This window comes from Giraffa tippelskirchi, chromosome 1 (genome assembly GCF_054371585.1).
Source record: "Giraffa tippelskirchi isolate mGirTip1 chromosome 1, T2T-mGirTip1v1.2.pri, whole genome shotgun sequence".
Classification (NCBI taxonomy): domain Eukaryota; kingdom Metazoa; phylum Chordata; class Mammalia; order Artiodactyla; family Giraffidae; genus Giraffa; species Giraffa tippelskirchi.
The window spans coordinates 111619646-111636077 of NC_137275.1; the positions used below are offsets into that span (position 1 = coordinate 111619646).

The window sequence follows — 16432 nt, forward strand, 5'->3', positions numbered from 1 at the left end:
GAAAAGGGATCTAATCCTCCCCGCAGTGTACTGGAAAGAACAACCATATCACATTTGTGTATTAGTAAGTGACACACTTTTCTAAAGATGTGAAAGATGAGATCTGAATGAATTATGGGAATAAAATTAAGGAAGGCAAACTTACAGCAATTGCTAATGGTCTGAAATGCAATAAACTGAAAGCTTTATCTTTTTTTTTTCCAGAAAGTACTATTGATACTAGATAATTGTCATTTTTCCACTATTGATACTATATAATTAAGTGTCATTCCCCCCCCCCCTCCAGAGGGGAACCTTTATGCCAAGAAGGAGCTTCAGAGGACAAATCATCTACAGAAAAAGTAGTATTAAAACGTAAACCCAGATGATCACTGAACAGAAGCAGTCTTCTAGAAATTAAACTGACACTCAAGAGAAAATGTCCCCCAGAGTGAGCATGACTACTTCCTACATAAGAGCAGCTGATATTTGAAGAATACTTCAGAATGACAGTAACTTCCTGATTCAAAAGTATTGTAGAAATTTACAGGGTCAAAACATCTATATTCTTATAGATAACTTCATGTAAATCCAGAAGGTAAGATGTTAGATGGTTTTATTTAAAAGTAGTTCTGAATTTGAGGTTTAAGATAAAAGGGATAAAACAGAAAAATATGAAATTCTGAGATCTTTATCTGAAAATTAGTTAACAACTTAAATTAACCAATGTATTTCTTAACTTTTTAAATGATAGAATAAAGTTATAAATAAGTGAAATAGCAATAATAATAATAGTATTTATAATAAAACTTTCACTTAAGGTAATTTTGAAAACTAATTCTAGTGGAAATAGAGAAATATGAGAGAACATTTGTTGACTCAGTTTTTTTTATCAAAGAATTAATACAAAAATGATAGTTTGTGGAGCTGGAAGATGGGAACAGACATAGTAGATTTAATTAAATATGAAAACACAGAGAATAAACATTAATAAAGTGTTATGAAAATTGTCACACAGTGTTGACTGCCTGATATATGATTACATGAACTTGAAGTGAAACAAGATAACAGGCCTCTGTGTGTGTGTGTGTGTCAGTCCCACTCATATGCTTTTGCCATTTGCATTCCTAAAATAAATAATCATAGGGTTTAAATAAAGTTACATTTATCAGATAAAATTACAAAGGAATTATATAGGAGTTATTTTATTTGATTGTAAGAGAAGTAGATGACAATGGATCAGAGAATCACATAGGTTAAGAACAGACTATATTAAAATATCATGAAAGTGAAAATCACTCAGTCATATCTGACTCTTTGTGACTGCATGGACAGTTCATAGAATTTTCCAGGCCGGAATACTAGAGTGGGTCGCCTTTCCCTTCTCTAGGGGATCTTCCCAACCCAGGAATCAAACCAGGGTCTCCTGCATTGCAGGTGGATTCTTTACTAACTGAGCTATCAGGGAACTCCAAATATCATGAAGAATGGGTCATATTTATGGATTGAGTTAAAGGTTAATTGGTATTTGTAATGCAGTGTACAATGGGTATTAACAGGGAATGTTATTGGACCCCATGATGTAACTAATGCTTTCCATGTGTAGCATAACTGATGGGTGAGGTACACAGTAGAGAACGATACCATTACACGTATCTGTTCCCCCAGTAACAAAGAATGAGTTTAATAAAGTCAGTCTCATTGGAGTAGAAATGGGAGGGCTTAAAATGTTTTGAATAAGAATTAAGCAAATGTTTTAAGTGAAAAGCTTTGAATTGAAAGGAAATGGAATAAGTCAATAGGTACAGAAAAAGAAATTGATGAACCCAAAGAAAAAAAATAGCAAGGCTGTGTCATATATAATTTCACTTTTAAAAGGAGTGAAATAATTTAATACTATTCCTGTACAATAGTTCAGTTTCAGTTCAGTCGCTCAGTCGTGTCCGACTCTCTGCGACCCCATGAATTGCAGCACGCCAGGCCTCTCTGTCCATCACCAACTCCCGGAGTCCACCCAAACCCATGTTCATCGAGTCGGTGATGCCATCCAACCATCTCATCCTCTGTCGTCCCCTTCTCCTCCCGCCCCCAATCCTACCCAGCATTAGGGTCTTTTCCAATGAGTCAACCCTTCGCATGAGGTGGCCAAAGTATTGGAGCTTCAGCTTCAACATCAGACCTTCCAATTAACACCCAGGATTGATCTCTTTTAGGATGGATTGATTGGATCTCCTTGCAGTCCAAGAAACTCTCAAGAGTCTTCTCCAACACCACAGTTCAAAAGCATCAATTCTGCGGCGCTCAGCTTTCTTCACCGTCCAACTCTCACATCCATACATGACCACTGGAAAAACCATAGCCTTGACTAGATGGACTTTTGTTGGCAAAGTAATGTCTCTGCTTTTAAACATGCTATCTAGGTTGGCCATAACCTTCCTTCCAAGGAGTAAGCGTCTTTTAATTTCATGGCTGCAGTCACCATCAGCAGTGAATCTGGAGCCCAAAAAAGTAAAGTCTGACACTGTTTCCACTGTTTCCCCATCTATTTCCCATGGAGTGATGGGACCAGATGCCATGATCTTAGTTTTCTGAACGTTGAGCTTTAAGCCAACTTTTTCACTCTCCTCCTTCACCTTCATCAAGAGGCTCTTTAGTTCTTCTTCACTTTCTGCCATAAGGGTGGTGTCATCCGCATATCTGAGGTTATTGATATTTCTCCCAGCAATCTTGATTCCAGCTTGTGTTTCTTCCAGCCCAGTGTTTCTCATGATGTACTCTGCATATAAGTTAAATAAGCAGGGTGACAATATACAGCCTTGACGTACTCCTTTTCCTATTTGGAACCAGTCTGTTGTTCCATGTCCAGTTCTAACTGTTGCTTCCTGACCTGCATACAGGTTTCTCAAGAGACAGGTCAGATGGTCTGGTATTCCCATCTCTTTCAGAATTTTCCACAGTTTATTGTGATCCACACAGTCAAAGGCTTTGGCATAGTCAATAAAGCAGAAATAGATGTTTTTCTGGAACTCTCTTGCTTTTTCGATGATCCAGCGGATATTGGCAATTTGATCTCTGGTTCCTCTGCCTTTTCTAAAACCAGCTTGAACATCTGGAAGTTCACGGTTCACGTATTGCTGAAGCCTGGCTTGGAGAATTTTGAGCATTACTTTACTAGCATGTGAGATGAGTGCAATTGTGCGGTAGTTTTAGCATTCTTTGGCATTGCCTTTCTTTGGGATTGGAACGAAGACTGACCTCTTCCAGTCCTGTGGCCACTGCTGAGTTTTCCAAATTTGCTGGCATATCGAGTGCAGCCCTTTCACAGCATCACCTTTGAGGATTTGAAATAGCTCAACTGGAATTCCATCACGTCCACTAGCTTGGTTCATAGTGATGCTTTCTAAGGCCCACTTGACTTCACATTCCAGGATGTCTGGCTCTAGGTGAGTGATCACACCATCGTGATTATCTGTGTCGTGAAGATCTTTTTTGTACAATAAGCTCTAAATAAAAACGCATACATCATATTGTTTCTGGTATCATTACTGCTGCTGCTCAGTCACTTCCATCATGTCTGACTCTTTGTGATCTCATGGACCATAGCCCGCCAGGCTCCTTGTCCATGGAATTCTCTAGGCAAGAATGCTGGAGTGGGTTGCCATCCCCTCCTCCAAGGGATCTTCCTTGCCCATGGATCAAATCCACATCTCCAGTATCTCTTGCATTTCAGGCAAATTCTTTTACTGCTGAGATACCAGGGAAGCCCTCTCGTATCACTACATCCAAGTATAAGAAAATGAAGATTTTACTTCTCTAATTGATTTTAACTGCACATCAGTTCATTGCTGAGGTTTCAAATCTCATTTCTTAGAAACTGAGCAAGGCAAAGGCAGCAATACTTGCATGGATTATGTAAAGTTCATGAATCTTATTCAGTTAACAGAAGGGAAATGTTGCTCAAAAGCATTAATAAATTAACCATCTTGAATTTACCATATCTGCAGATGGAGTACAAATTAAGAACAGAAAAATCCAATATCACTACAATGATGGAGTTTATCCTCTTGGGGTTTTCTGATATTCCCAATTTCCAATGGATTCTTTTTGGGATATTTTTAGTCCTCTATCCGACCATCTGGATGTGCAATAGTGTCACTGTACTGATAACAAGAATTGACCCTACTCTCCAGACCCCCATGTGCTTTTTCCTCAACCACTTTTCCCTTTTAGAAATCTGTTATGTAACTGTCACTATCCCAAGAATGCTCATGGACCCCCGGAACCAGAAAGGGCACATTTCTTTCATTGCCTGTGCTACACAAATGTGTTTGGTCCTTCTGTTTGGAGGTTTAGAGTGTCTCCTCCTGGCTGTGATGGCCTATGACCATTACGTGGCCATTTGTAACCCTCTTCACTATGGTCTGATCATGAACCCCCAGGTCTGTGTCCAGCTGGTCACTGCCTCCTGGGTCAGTGGAGTTCCTGTTGTAATTGGGCAAACATGGCAGGTTTTCTCTCTGCCCTTTTGTGGGTCTACCATAATTAATCATTTTTTCTGTGACCTCCCCCCAGTCTTCAAGCTTGCTTGTGGGGACACATTTGTGAACGAGATAGCAGTCTATGTAGTTGCAGTGGTATTCATCATGGTTCCATTTCTGTTGATTGTTGTCTCCTATGGCAAAATCATCTCCAACATTCTGAAACTGCCATCCGCCAGAGGGAGGGCTAAAGCCTTCTCTACCTGCTCGTCTCACCTCACAGTTGTGGTCTTATTCTACGGCACAGCCTCTACCACCTATTTACAGCCCAAACCAAATCAATCTGAAGAAACTGGGAAGCTGATCTCTCTTTTCTACACAGTTTTGATCCCAACGTTGAATCCCATTATATATATTCTGAGGAACAAAGATATCACTGTAGCACTGAGAAAAGTACTAAGTAAATTATCAACTTGACTCGAAGGCTTGAAATGACAAAAGCAATTTGTTTCTATGTTTCTCATGTAAATACATCAGAGAATATCATCTAGTATTATTTCTGTGTTCCTATAAAATGATAGTTAATATCATCACTGCCATCTCACATTATGTAAAAGGACCCTAGTTTCAAAGAGTTAAGGGTTTCTGGGTTATCAAAGCACACATTATCTCCTTGGCAATGATCTATTCTGAAGACCTATCTTTCCTCTCACTAGGAAAGAGTGAGTTAAGAGATTTCCTGATCAATAAAATGATAGCTAACTGCGATATAACTAATGATCATGGTCATACCCTGTAAGAAATTTGCTTGAAACTTCCCATTCCTTCAGGCGTATTCATTGTCCTTTTCTATACTTAGGATTGGATTTAGACGATGAGAAAATAATAACCGCATCCAAGTTGGTGGGAGTAGGGGAATCTGAGTGTTTTCTAACAATTTTCCCTTCTTTCTCTGTTTTGCAACTGTCCATATCCCTTTCAGAGTACAAACCATGAAAGAATCCTTCGTTACCTCAATGCTGACTGTTCTCTAGTGACACCACTTCCTCCGGCTTGTAGCTTCATGTTTTGCTTTTGAAGTATCTCCTTAGTATTAGGAATATTAGGAATTTAAACTATAAACTGCATTGGGTTGAATGTTGATCCCTCTAAATATATGTCAGGTTACAACCTGCAAACCTGAACTTATTAGGAAAATAAAAGCCTTTGCAGATGTAATTCAGTTAAGGACTTTGAAATAAGATTATCTTAATTTAAGGGAAGGGCACTATATCCTATGATGAATGTTCTTAGTTCTTATAAGGGGGGAAGAGAGATTACGTTAAAAATAGAGACTCAGCGACACAGAAGAATATCACGTGAAGGTGGAGGAAGCAACCGGGAGTGACACAACCATGACGCAAAGCAGGTCAAGAACCACCGAAAGCTGAAATAGGCAAGGAGTGACTATCCCTTTAGAGTCTGTGGAAGAAAACCCTGTCAACACTGTGAAATGGGACACTGGCTTTTAAAGATGTGAGAAACTCAATATCTGTTCCTTAAACCACTCAAGTTGTGATAATTTGTTGCAATAGATCTAGGAAAATAATACACTGTGTAAGCAGTCTTTTTATTATGGTGTTTTTATTCTAATCATCCGGAATAAATTCTGTATCTTTTGGGAACAGTGATTTAAAAAAATATGTAGAATTTTTTTTTTTTTTACTTTAAAACCTATACCAATGAAGCCTCATAAAAATATTTGCCCAAGAATGATGGTTAATTGTGTTTGTTCAAGGATGTTTATTAAAAGCTTTTTTAATACTGTAAAAGACAACATTAGCAAAGCAAAGGTAAGCTGTTCTCATTTGGAACATATTATTCATAGGTGTCCATTTACCATGTAATGCTGCACAGTCTCTCAAGACAATGTTTTAGAGCCACACCAGTGAGGAAATCCCAAGCTTTTCAGACATGTAGGTAAGTACACAAATACATGTATAAAACAAAACTCTATTTTGTAAAACAAAGGGAGACAGCTTCCATATATTCATATATCATTTCACATGTGCATCTTTCTAGTTGGTATGTATATATGCCAGCAATATCTGGATGTGTATCAGAAGAGAGAATGGCCTTCTTTACAGTGACAGGAGTTCAGATAATGTCTGACTTATTTATTTATTTATACTTTTTTGTAGTATGGATTTATTACAAAGAGAGTAATATGCACATCACAAAAATAATAAATTTTGTTCAGAAAATAAAAACTACATATGGAAGAAAATTACTGCATTTCTTCTTTTCTTATTGCCTCCCAACATTTTAGCTAATAGAGAAATTTCAATATCAGCCAAATAATATTTGATGTTTGAAAGAAATAGCATATTTTTTATGAACTAAACAGAGCCAGAATATATAATGTTTAGTCATGTCTTTAAGGCAATGGCACCCCACTCCAGTACTGTTGCCTGGAAAATCCCATGGATGAAGGAGCCTGGTAGGCTGCAGTCCATGGGGTCGCTAAGAGTCGGACACGACTGAGCGACTTCACATTCACTTTTCACTTTCATGCATTGGAGAAGGAACTGGCAACCCACTCCAGTGTTCTTGCCTGGAGATCCTAGGGACAGGGGAGCCTGGTGGGCTGCCATCTATGGGGTCGCACAGAGTCGGACACGACTGAAGCAACTTAGCAGCAGCAGCAGCAGCATGTCTTTAAAAAAGGACTAAAATGGCTTTAATAATAGTTACAAACAGAGATAAATTTAAGATTATGAAATGGATATATATGTACATAGGCACTTTTACATATGTATAATATATAGTTTATATAATGCTAAGTTGCTAAGTCACTTCAGTCGTGTCCGACTCTGTGCGACCCCATAGACGGCAGCCCACCAGGCTCCGCCGTCCCTAGGATTCTCCAGGCAAGATTTTATATACTATAAACATATATATTTCAATATTCATTGGAAGGACTGATGCTGAAGCTGAAGCTCCAATACTTTGGTCACCTGATGCAAGCAGCCGACTCATTAGAAAAGACCCTGATGCTGGGAAAGATTGAGGGCAGAAGGAGAAGAGGGCAACAGAAGATGAGATGGTTGAATGGTATCACGGATGCAATGGACATGAACTTGGGCAAAATCTGGAAGATGGTGAGGGACAGGGTGGCCTGGAGTGCTGCAGTCCATAGGGTTGCGAAGAGTCGGACATGACTGGAAGACTGAAAAACAACAACAAATACATATATTTATATATAGCTACACTATGTAAAATAAAATTACTATATAAAATAAAAATAAAAATTACTGATTTCACTTTTTTCACAGAGAGAACATCAAGCACACACACACACACACACACACAACCAAGAAGCACATCTCACTTCAGTGATAACACTGGTTCTTTTTGATTTTTCTGTCCAAATGTCTGAGTGTTTCTCTTTGTAATATTTTCCTTTTTTATGTGATTATACTGGTGAGAAGCAACAACAATATTCTTATAATCAGGGTTGACCAGACTCTCAAATTCCCATGTATTTCTTCCTCAGTAACTTTTCCTTCCTGGAAATCTAGAATATTCATAAACCTTCACAGTCAGAAAATATATATTTTTTGCCTGCACTACAAAGATATATTTTATTTGTTTTCTTGGGAACACAGAATATTTGGTCTTGACAGTTATGACCCATGACTGCTATGTGGCCAACTATAACTTTCACAACTTCCTCTAGTTATAAACCAGGAGCTCTGTATTCAGCTGATGATGCTTGGCTCCTGGATCAGTGGTGTTACAGTCAGGATAAGGCAAACATGCCAGATTTTCCCTCTGTCATTTTTTGGATCTAACTACAAGCTGGCCTGTGGCAATGTTTTTCTGAATGAGATGTCAGTCTCTGTAGTTGTACCATTAGTGTATCCTTTGTCATGATCCCTTTTCAGCTGATACTTAGCTCCTACAGTAAAATCACTTCTCCATCCTATGTTGCCATCAGCAACGGGATGAGCCAAAGTTTTCTCCACCTGCTCACCTCACATCACAGTGTGTGCACTAAGTTGCTTTGGTTGTGTCCGACTCTCTGCAACCCTATGGACTGTGGCCCACCGGGCTCCTGTGTCCATGGGACTCTCCAGGCAAGAACACTGGAATGGGCTGCTGTGCCCTTCTCCAGGGGATCTTCCCTACACAGGGATCGAACCTGTGTCTCTTACGTCTCCTGCATTGGCAGATAGGTTTTTTACTATTAGTGCCACCTGGGAAGCCCCATAGTTGAGCCTTTGTTTTGTGGACCTAGAACCATTACCTATTTATGACATGATTCCAGAAATTTTACAGGAAAGATTTTTCTCCTTTCTATACAACATCACCCTGACATTTAATCCCATGATATATACTCTGAGGAATAAGGATGTCACGACAGCCTTGAGAAAATGACTGCCTTAATGTTTAACATCTTATCCACTGCTTTGAGCTAGTGATCTTTTTCCCCAGTTAGTTCTGCTCTTGTCTTAATCAGACATTATTTGAAATTTTGCTTCCTGTATTAATATAAATTGATTATCCTTATGAACTTGCCATTTTATGCTTGACTTTCTGACATCAGGATTACCTCCCTAGTGTTTGTATTTATAAGAAATTAATTCCTTTGCCGATCTCATATTTAATGGACTAGTCTCTGTCAGCAAAAATTCACTGCTTGTTTGAATTGTTGTTGTTGTTCAGTTGGTAAGTCATGTCCGACTCTGTGTCTTCATGGACCATAGCATGCCAGGCTCCTCAGTCCTCCACTATGTCTCAGAATTTGCTCAGATTCAGAGTTCATTGAGTCAGTGACACTATTAATATGCAACCATCTCATCCTTTGCTGTCTCCTCCATTTTGCCTTCATCTTTACTAGCATCAAGGTCTTTTACATTGAGTTGGCTCTCTGCATCAGGTGGCCAAAGTACTAAAACAATATAGTATATTTTATCTATCAATTGGCCTCTCAGTATTTTTATCCAAAATTCATAATGTATATTCTAGTTTGTCTCCCTCTGTATTGTTATAACTTACTTAAAAACAAAAGATTTCCGCTATCAAAGATTACTGCATATGGAAAGCTTTAGAGAATACTTGTTAAATGACTATAGAGTATGGGCACACTTGAATAAGCAAAAGTTCATACTGCAGAAACTGTAGAAAAGATGGCCTTTTAATAAATTATATCAATTTAATTATATATAATTGTGCAAAAAAAAAAGAGCTTGACCCTCACTTCACAAAATTTATTTTAAAATGTAATCTCAGATAATTTGTAAACTCAAGTAAAATGCATAACAATGAGTCTTTTCCAAGATAATGTTTATTAACTTCATGACTTTGGTGCGAGAAAAGTGTTTTTGATAAAATTATTAGTCACAATGTAAACATTAATCTGTTGCACTTCCTGGACTAAGAAATACTGCTATTCAGAGTGAAATTTTTCAACATAAAATGCTTAAATATACTATAATTAAAGGAGTTCTCTAAATCAAAAGCATCAAAAATTCAGGAGAAAAATTGACAACAGACTTAAAGATGCATTTCACAAGACAGAAAAATCCAAATGCCCAGAAAAAAGAAGAAAATAACTCATTAGCAACCAGTAAATGCAAATTAAACCAGATTAAAACCAAATGAAATCTATGACACATTCATTACAAGGATGAAATAAACAAGACTAACCCTATCACATACGTAAAGAATGTGGAGTAATGAAAGCTCTCACCTGATGCTGGTGTATGAATTATACAGCATATTACCACACAGCCTGCCTTCATCAAGAAAATTTTACCCTTAAGCATGTACCAGAAGAAATGTATGCATATGTGTCTCAAGGGACGCATCTGAGAATGCTCATTTTGCATCATTCATATTGTCAAATCTTTATCAAACTAGAATTGACTGTAATTGTGGTAATTACACACAGAGGAAAACCAAGGAGTTATAGAAATGAATAAAATGCAATTACATAGGGAATGGATTAAGCATTTTTAAGCAAACCAAATCATAATCATACTGTACCTATCTTTTTTGTTAAGGTAAAAAGCAGTATTTAGAACACCATTTATCATATGTATATACATAATTCCCTCTATTTCTTAAATTTTATTTAATGAGCATATTCTATCATGGAAAAAAGCATAATACTCTTTCTTACTTTTTAGCTATGCTTCTATTTTTTTCTGAAACTAGTAATTAAGCAACAAAAATATGATTCAAGACTGGTGATGCTACAGAATTGCTTTGAAAAATAAATCAACGTCTTTATAAAAGGACATACTTGTGCTTCCCTTCCTCCTCCCCCGGCGGCAGCGGCGGCGGCGAGGCGGACGCTGGGGGCCGGCCGGCGGCGCAGCTGCAGCGCGGAGCCTGCGGGCCGCCGGGGCAGCTCGAGCGCGCGCTCGCCCAGCCCGGGGCTGAGCCGCGGCGCTTGGCGGAGGCCGAGGGGGCGCGGGAGCGCGGGGGGCCGCATGCGTGCATGGATCCGGGCGCCGCGCTGCACAGGCGGCCCGCGGGCGGCGGCGGGTTGGGCGCGGGCTCCCCGGCTCTGTCGGGCGGCCAGGCCCGCCGGCGCAAGCAGCCCCCCAGGCCGGCCGACTTCAAGCTGCAGGTCATCATCATCGGCTCCCGCGGCGTGGGCAAGACCAGCCTGATGGAGCGCTTCACCGACGACACTTTCTGCGAGGCCTGCAAGTCCACCGTAGGTGTTGACTTTAAGATCAAAACCGTAGAGCTAAGAGGAAAGAAAATTAGGCTACAAATCTGGTCGACCTCAGCCCTGTCTGTCCGCCGTGTGTATGTCGCTTCCATCGCGTTCATTGCTGCCGCGCCGGCGGCTCCATCGTCACCTAGCGCTTCCGTGTTAGTGCCGTGTCTCATCCCCACCCGCGCCCCCGTGCGGGGCGCCCGCCGGCCGTGTCAGGGACACGGCAGGTCAGGAGAGATTCAACAGCATTACCTCAGCTTATTACAGAAGTGCCAAGGGGATCATATTAGTCTACGACATCACTAAGAAGGAGACATTCGATGATTTGCCAAAATGGATGAAGATGATTGATAAGTACGCTTCAGAAGACGCAGAGCTTCTCTTAGTCGGAAATAAGTTGGACTGTGAAACTGACAGAGAGATCAGCAGACGGCAGGGTGAAAAGTTTGCATAGCAGATAGCCGGGATGCGGTTCTGTGAAGCGAGCGCCAAGGATAACTTCAACGTAGACGAGATGTTCCTGAAGCTTGTCGATGACATCCTGAAAAAGATGCCCCTGGACATGCTCAGGAACGAGCTGTCCAACAGCATCCTCTCGTTACAACCCGAGCCCGAGATCCCCCCAGAGCTGCCCCCACCCAGACCACACGTGCGATGCTGTTGACCCGCCGCTTTGGAGGCGAAGTGGGCGCAATTCCTGGACAGGGGGAAGGTCGCATTCTGCACTACAATCATTTTGACAATTTCCTCTCGCACTTTGTAATCCACGTCAGAGCTATACACTAACTTGTAAATATGCAGATATGCAATCCTGGGTAAGTTTGGGTTATAAATGACATGTTTCCCTCCAAATTATTATATTTCATTCATCATCCCAGTGCCTAGTGTGTGTACACTGGGGAACATCGTACTTCTGATATGAAGAACAGGAGAAATGAGAGCTATAATGTTTCTGGAAATACATAATGTAGTTGTCCTTGTTAACTATATTATGAGGATGGAGATATTCTGATAAGAAGAAAGAATGTGGTGCTTTGCTTACTGTTCTAAAGAAAATTTATAAAACTAAAGACTTTGGGGGGAGAAAAGCGACCTTGAATGCTTTTTCTTTATTTACATTTCTCCCAGCTGTAGCATCTTTAAAGTATTGGAGTGTTTCCCACAAAGCGAGCTCCATGCTTGCTTAAAGGTCTTGAAGGTTATTTATTCACATTAATGGTAGAACATGACTAGTTAGAATGTAGGACTTGAATTGGTCCTGAGGCCTCGGAATCTCTCTGGTTTCCTGATGAACGCACTCTACTTTTAAGAACTACAAAGATTCAATAAAAGAAATGTTTTTGAAACTATAGAAGATTTTAAAAGAACGCTGCTGTCCTACACAAATCCTGTTTAAAGGAATTTTAAAGAGATGCATTTTACTATATCAAAGAACCTACACGTATTTGCCTAAACATTCTATATACCTTTGTAATGATAAAACCTCTCCCCTTGACAGTGAAGCTTATTCCTATTAAGCCTAGACTGTGTTCTTTTTTTTTTCCTGGTCTGATAATGAATTTGTGAACTCTTATCTTTGGTATATCTTTTATTAAACTGCACTGTTTGTTTAGTCAAGGTAAATAAGTCATTATGTATTTGAATAACTTGGCGTGTCTTGAGTGTTGTGATATGAGAAGCATTGTGGTCCTTCTACACTAATGAAGTGCAAATAAAATTTTGTATTTATGAATGAAAAAAAAAAAAAGGACATACTTAAAGCCAAGTTTAATTTTCCAACCTCTAAAACAATTAAAAACAAATAACTTTCGTTTGTGTTTAAGAAGCACTGGGTCACAATAAACCAGTCTATTTTCAAGCACTAGAAATTTTTGATAAATTATAGAACATATTTTAAAGATATCATATAACTGTGGGACAAAAAAGAATAGATGACAATATCGAAATCAAGGCTCATTAAGTCATAAAATATTCACACTTTTTCAAGCACAAATATGTTGCAATATCATGCTACTGCATATCTTAGTATGTGTGCATGATTACTGATTAATTCAAAGAGTGAGCACAGTTGTGATATTGGTCAATTGGATATTCCTCTCCACACATACACAATGCATAAGAAAATGTCTTAGAATTTTTAACACTGTATCATTGTTCAGATTACGATTTACTTATTATTATTTTTTTTTTTACAAATGAAGCTTTTGTCTGTATGTTGAAGGAATAATTTTTTTCTGTGAATTGTTAATTCATTTGTTTTACCCATTTTTAAAATTTAGACTTTAGACTTTTCCTCTGTATTAAAGAAGGAGCCAAGATCACTTTATTTGAAATCAGTTGTAACCATTTTTTCCATTATATTATTTATATTTGATACTTATGGGGCTTACTACTTTTCAGCATCTAGAATCATTTATTTTTACACAGTTTTTTGTTTGTTTGTTTGTTTTTGTGTGTGTGTCCTGCCTTCTAAATTTTAATCAGTTAAACTTTCCTTATTCCAAAATTATAAAACCTATTTCTTAGAATACTGTCATTATTTCACTCTAAAATATACAAAATTGTGTACCATTTAGGGTTTATCCTGCTGTGGGATAGTTATCAAAAATACATATACTGTTTTTTTTCCCTCTAAGGCTGTCCAGTTGCCTGAATCACAGTTATTTTAAATGCCCACGCTTTGCCAATTTGGTAGGCTATTTTTAGTCAATGACAAATTTTCATGTATATTTGAGCCTTTTCTGGAATTTCTATTCTATTTCATCAGAAGGCTTCTTTATTTACACATGATACTGTGCTGTGCTGTGCTCAGTTGCTCAGCGGTGTCAGACTCTTTGCCACTCCATGGACGATAGCCTGCCAGGCTCCTCTGTCCCTGGGATTTCCCAGGCAAGAATGCTGGAATGGATTACCATTTCCCACTCCCAGGGATCTTCCTGACCCAAGAATCAAACCTGCGTCCCTGGCCTTCCTGCTTTGGTAGGCAGATTCTTTCCCACTGAGCCACCTGAGAAGCCCATGCATAATACTGCACTCTGCGAATGAATCACGAGGTCTTGTAACTCCTTTCCAGCATGAACTATTTCTTGGATGAGCCCCTGCAGGAGCTCAGGTCTGGCTATCCTCTTGTAACAGAACGTTTGACAGGAGGATTTCTGTGTGCTGTTTTCTGTCTCTCATAAATCCTCTGTTCCTTATCAGTTCCTGGCAACTGGAATGAGTGGAACGGCATGCTGCTCCCAGGACTGAGGTCATAGGATGAAACACATGCATGGATTTCCTTCAGTAAACATTCTCCTATGACAAAACTGCTTAGTCACGACCCTCTTTCTTGAGATGTGGATTGTCGTCTGACCTCATGACCATTGTTAATTCCTTGTTCCCTTGATAACGGTTGCTGTACGTTTGGTTTTCTGATCTTTATCCTTGTCGAAAGAAATTCCTTGTACAACAGCCTGTATATACTAACAGAAAGATCATTAAAAGCACCCTTGCTCCACCAGAGGCTTGGGTCCCCATGTCTTTCTTTCTTTCTCTCTCTTTCTCCCTCCCTCTGGCTAATTCTCTGGAGTGTGGAAACCCGCCGAGCTCACTGTCTTGCCCGGGTTTTCAAGACCTCCTTGAGAGGACGCCTTGTGCCTTCGTGAGCAGTACAAGACCTGTTCTAGGGTTTTATTGATTCTCTGCGTAAACCAGGGAATATTAGCTTCTTTCTCTCTTTCACTTTCTTATCATTGACTCCGGACCACCAGGTTCTGGTCCATTAAAGGACCGCAACAGCCTCTCACTCCCTTTCTGTCCTTTATCACATCCGGTCCCCATGAGAAACCTGTCTCACCACCCGCTACTCACGGGCCTTCCATGATCTTTGCCATGAGGCTCCTGATACTTTTTAATTAACCTTCCAAATCACTCCCAGTGTCACATTACTACATGTGTTCCCTCTCTTGTAAATATTTTCTCTTCATAATCATAAAGTTTAAGAAATCACTATTTACTAAATGATAGGAACCAATATCCATTTTTTTCGGTCATGAGAAACTGGCTCTAAGCCAAGATTTTTAAACAATCTTTATGTTGGAGAAATTTCTCCACATTTGAAATGTATAATTCACAAACTTTTTGCTTAGCATCTTTCCCATGATCTCAGCTGGACTTATTCCAGGGTCTCATTTTATTGTAACTAGAGTCTGAAAGTATTCACACCTTGAACATGTAAAATAAATTTGGGAAAAATTGGTGGTAGGCTGCAAAAGAGAGGAAAATTTTCCTCCTACTACGATTAACCTTGGATTAAATTTTTAAATTTTGATATATGTTTAATGCATTCATCAGCTAAATCTCAGGTTTCTGAAGAAATCAATAACACACTAATTTTGCACATAAAAATATTTGCCATCAGAATATGTATTATAACTATTACACAGGTCTGTCCTCTAACTAATAATCAAGGAACATATCATACAGAGGCTCTGCATAATGCATTCATAGTAGTTAAGGTAAGAATTGGATGTGTGTTTGTTTTGGATCGACCCAAATAATACTGTGTGAGTGTGCGTGCTCAGTCATGTCCGACTCTGTAGCCCACCAGGCTTCTCTGTCCATGGAATTCTCCCGGCAAGGATTCTGGAGTGGGTTGCCATTACCTACGCCAAGTGAATTTCCTGACCCAGGGATCAAACCTGTATCTCTTGCATCTCCTGCATTGGCCTCTTGCATCTCCTGCATTGGCAGGCCAATTCTTTACCAACTGTACCACCTGGGGAGCCCACAAATAATATTACTTAGCACCCTGTTCACATCTAAGAAATAAAATGCACTATGTCCTTTTCCCTGGAGAGGCTGAAGAAAAACGTTTTCTGAGTAGAGTGAGAGCTATCTGGGAAAATTAAAAAAAGATACAACAAGTTAGAAAATTCACGAAGTGATGGTTTTAATTGGAAATTTAAACGTGCCAGGTGGCAGAGATCCCTTGGGTAGAGATAACTACTTTTAAAGAGCACTTTATGTTTAGAAGGAACAGAATATTTTAAAGCCAGTTGAATGACTTTGATGAAACAAGTAAGTTCACTTACAGGAACTTAAATATTCTGACCTTCTCTAGTGAGAAAAATCAGCAACATCTCAAGTAAGAAAGGTAAATATGAAAATAATTATAGTAAGGTTTAATTCTTATTTTAAATTTAAAATTAATAATTACACGTTTTAATGTGTAAATTATAAATTTTAACATGGTAGCAAATGTTTTGGTTCATTAAAG

At 39.1% G+C, this 16432-nt stretch overlaps 1 protein-coding gene and 1 pseudogene across 2 annotated transcripts; both read left to right on the top strand.

The window, feature by feature from the left end:
* The first annotated feature begins 4010 nt into the window (after positions 1 to 4010).
* Positions 4011 to 4934, top strand: LOC145521445 (olfactory receptor 10AG1-like). The gene has a single exon (XM_081530054.1). The coding sequence runs from the start codon at positions 4026 to 4028 to the stop codon at positions 4932 to 4934; it is 909 nt and encodes a 302-aa protein (XP_081386180.1). The 5' UTR covers positions 4011 to 4025.
* Positions 4935 to 10852: 5918 nt separating this feature from the next.
* On the top strand, positions 10853 to 13033 carry LOC145506775 (ras-related protein Rab-12-like; annotated as a pseudogene). The gene is made up of 2 exons (XR_014054321.1): positions 10853 to 11231; positions 11389 to 13033. The product of XR_014054321.1 is annotated as a ras-related protein Rab-12-like (transcript).
* Positions 13034 to 16432: the final 3399 nt, after the last annotated feature.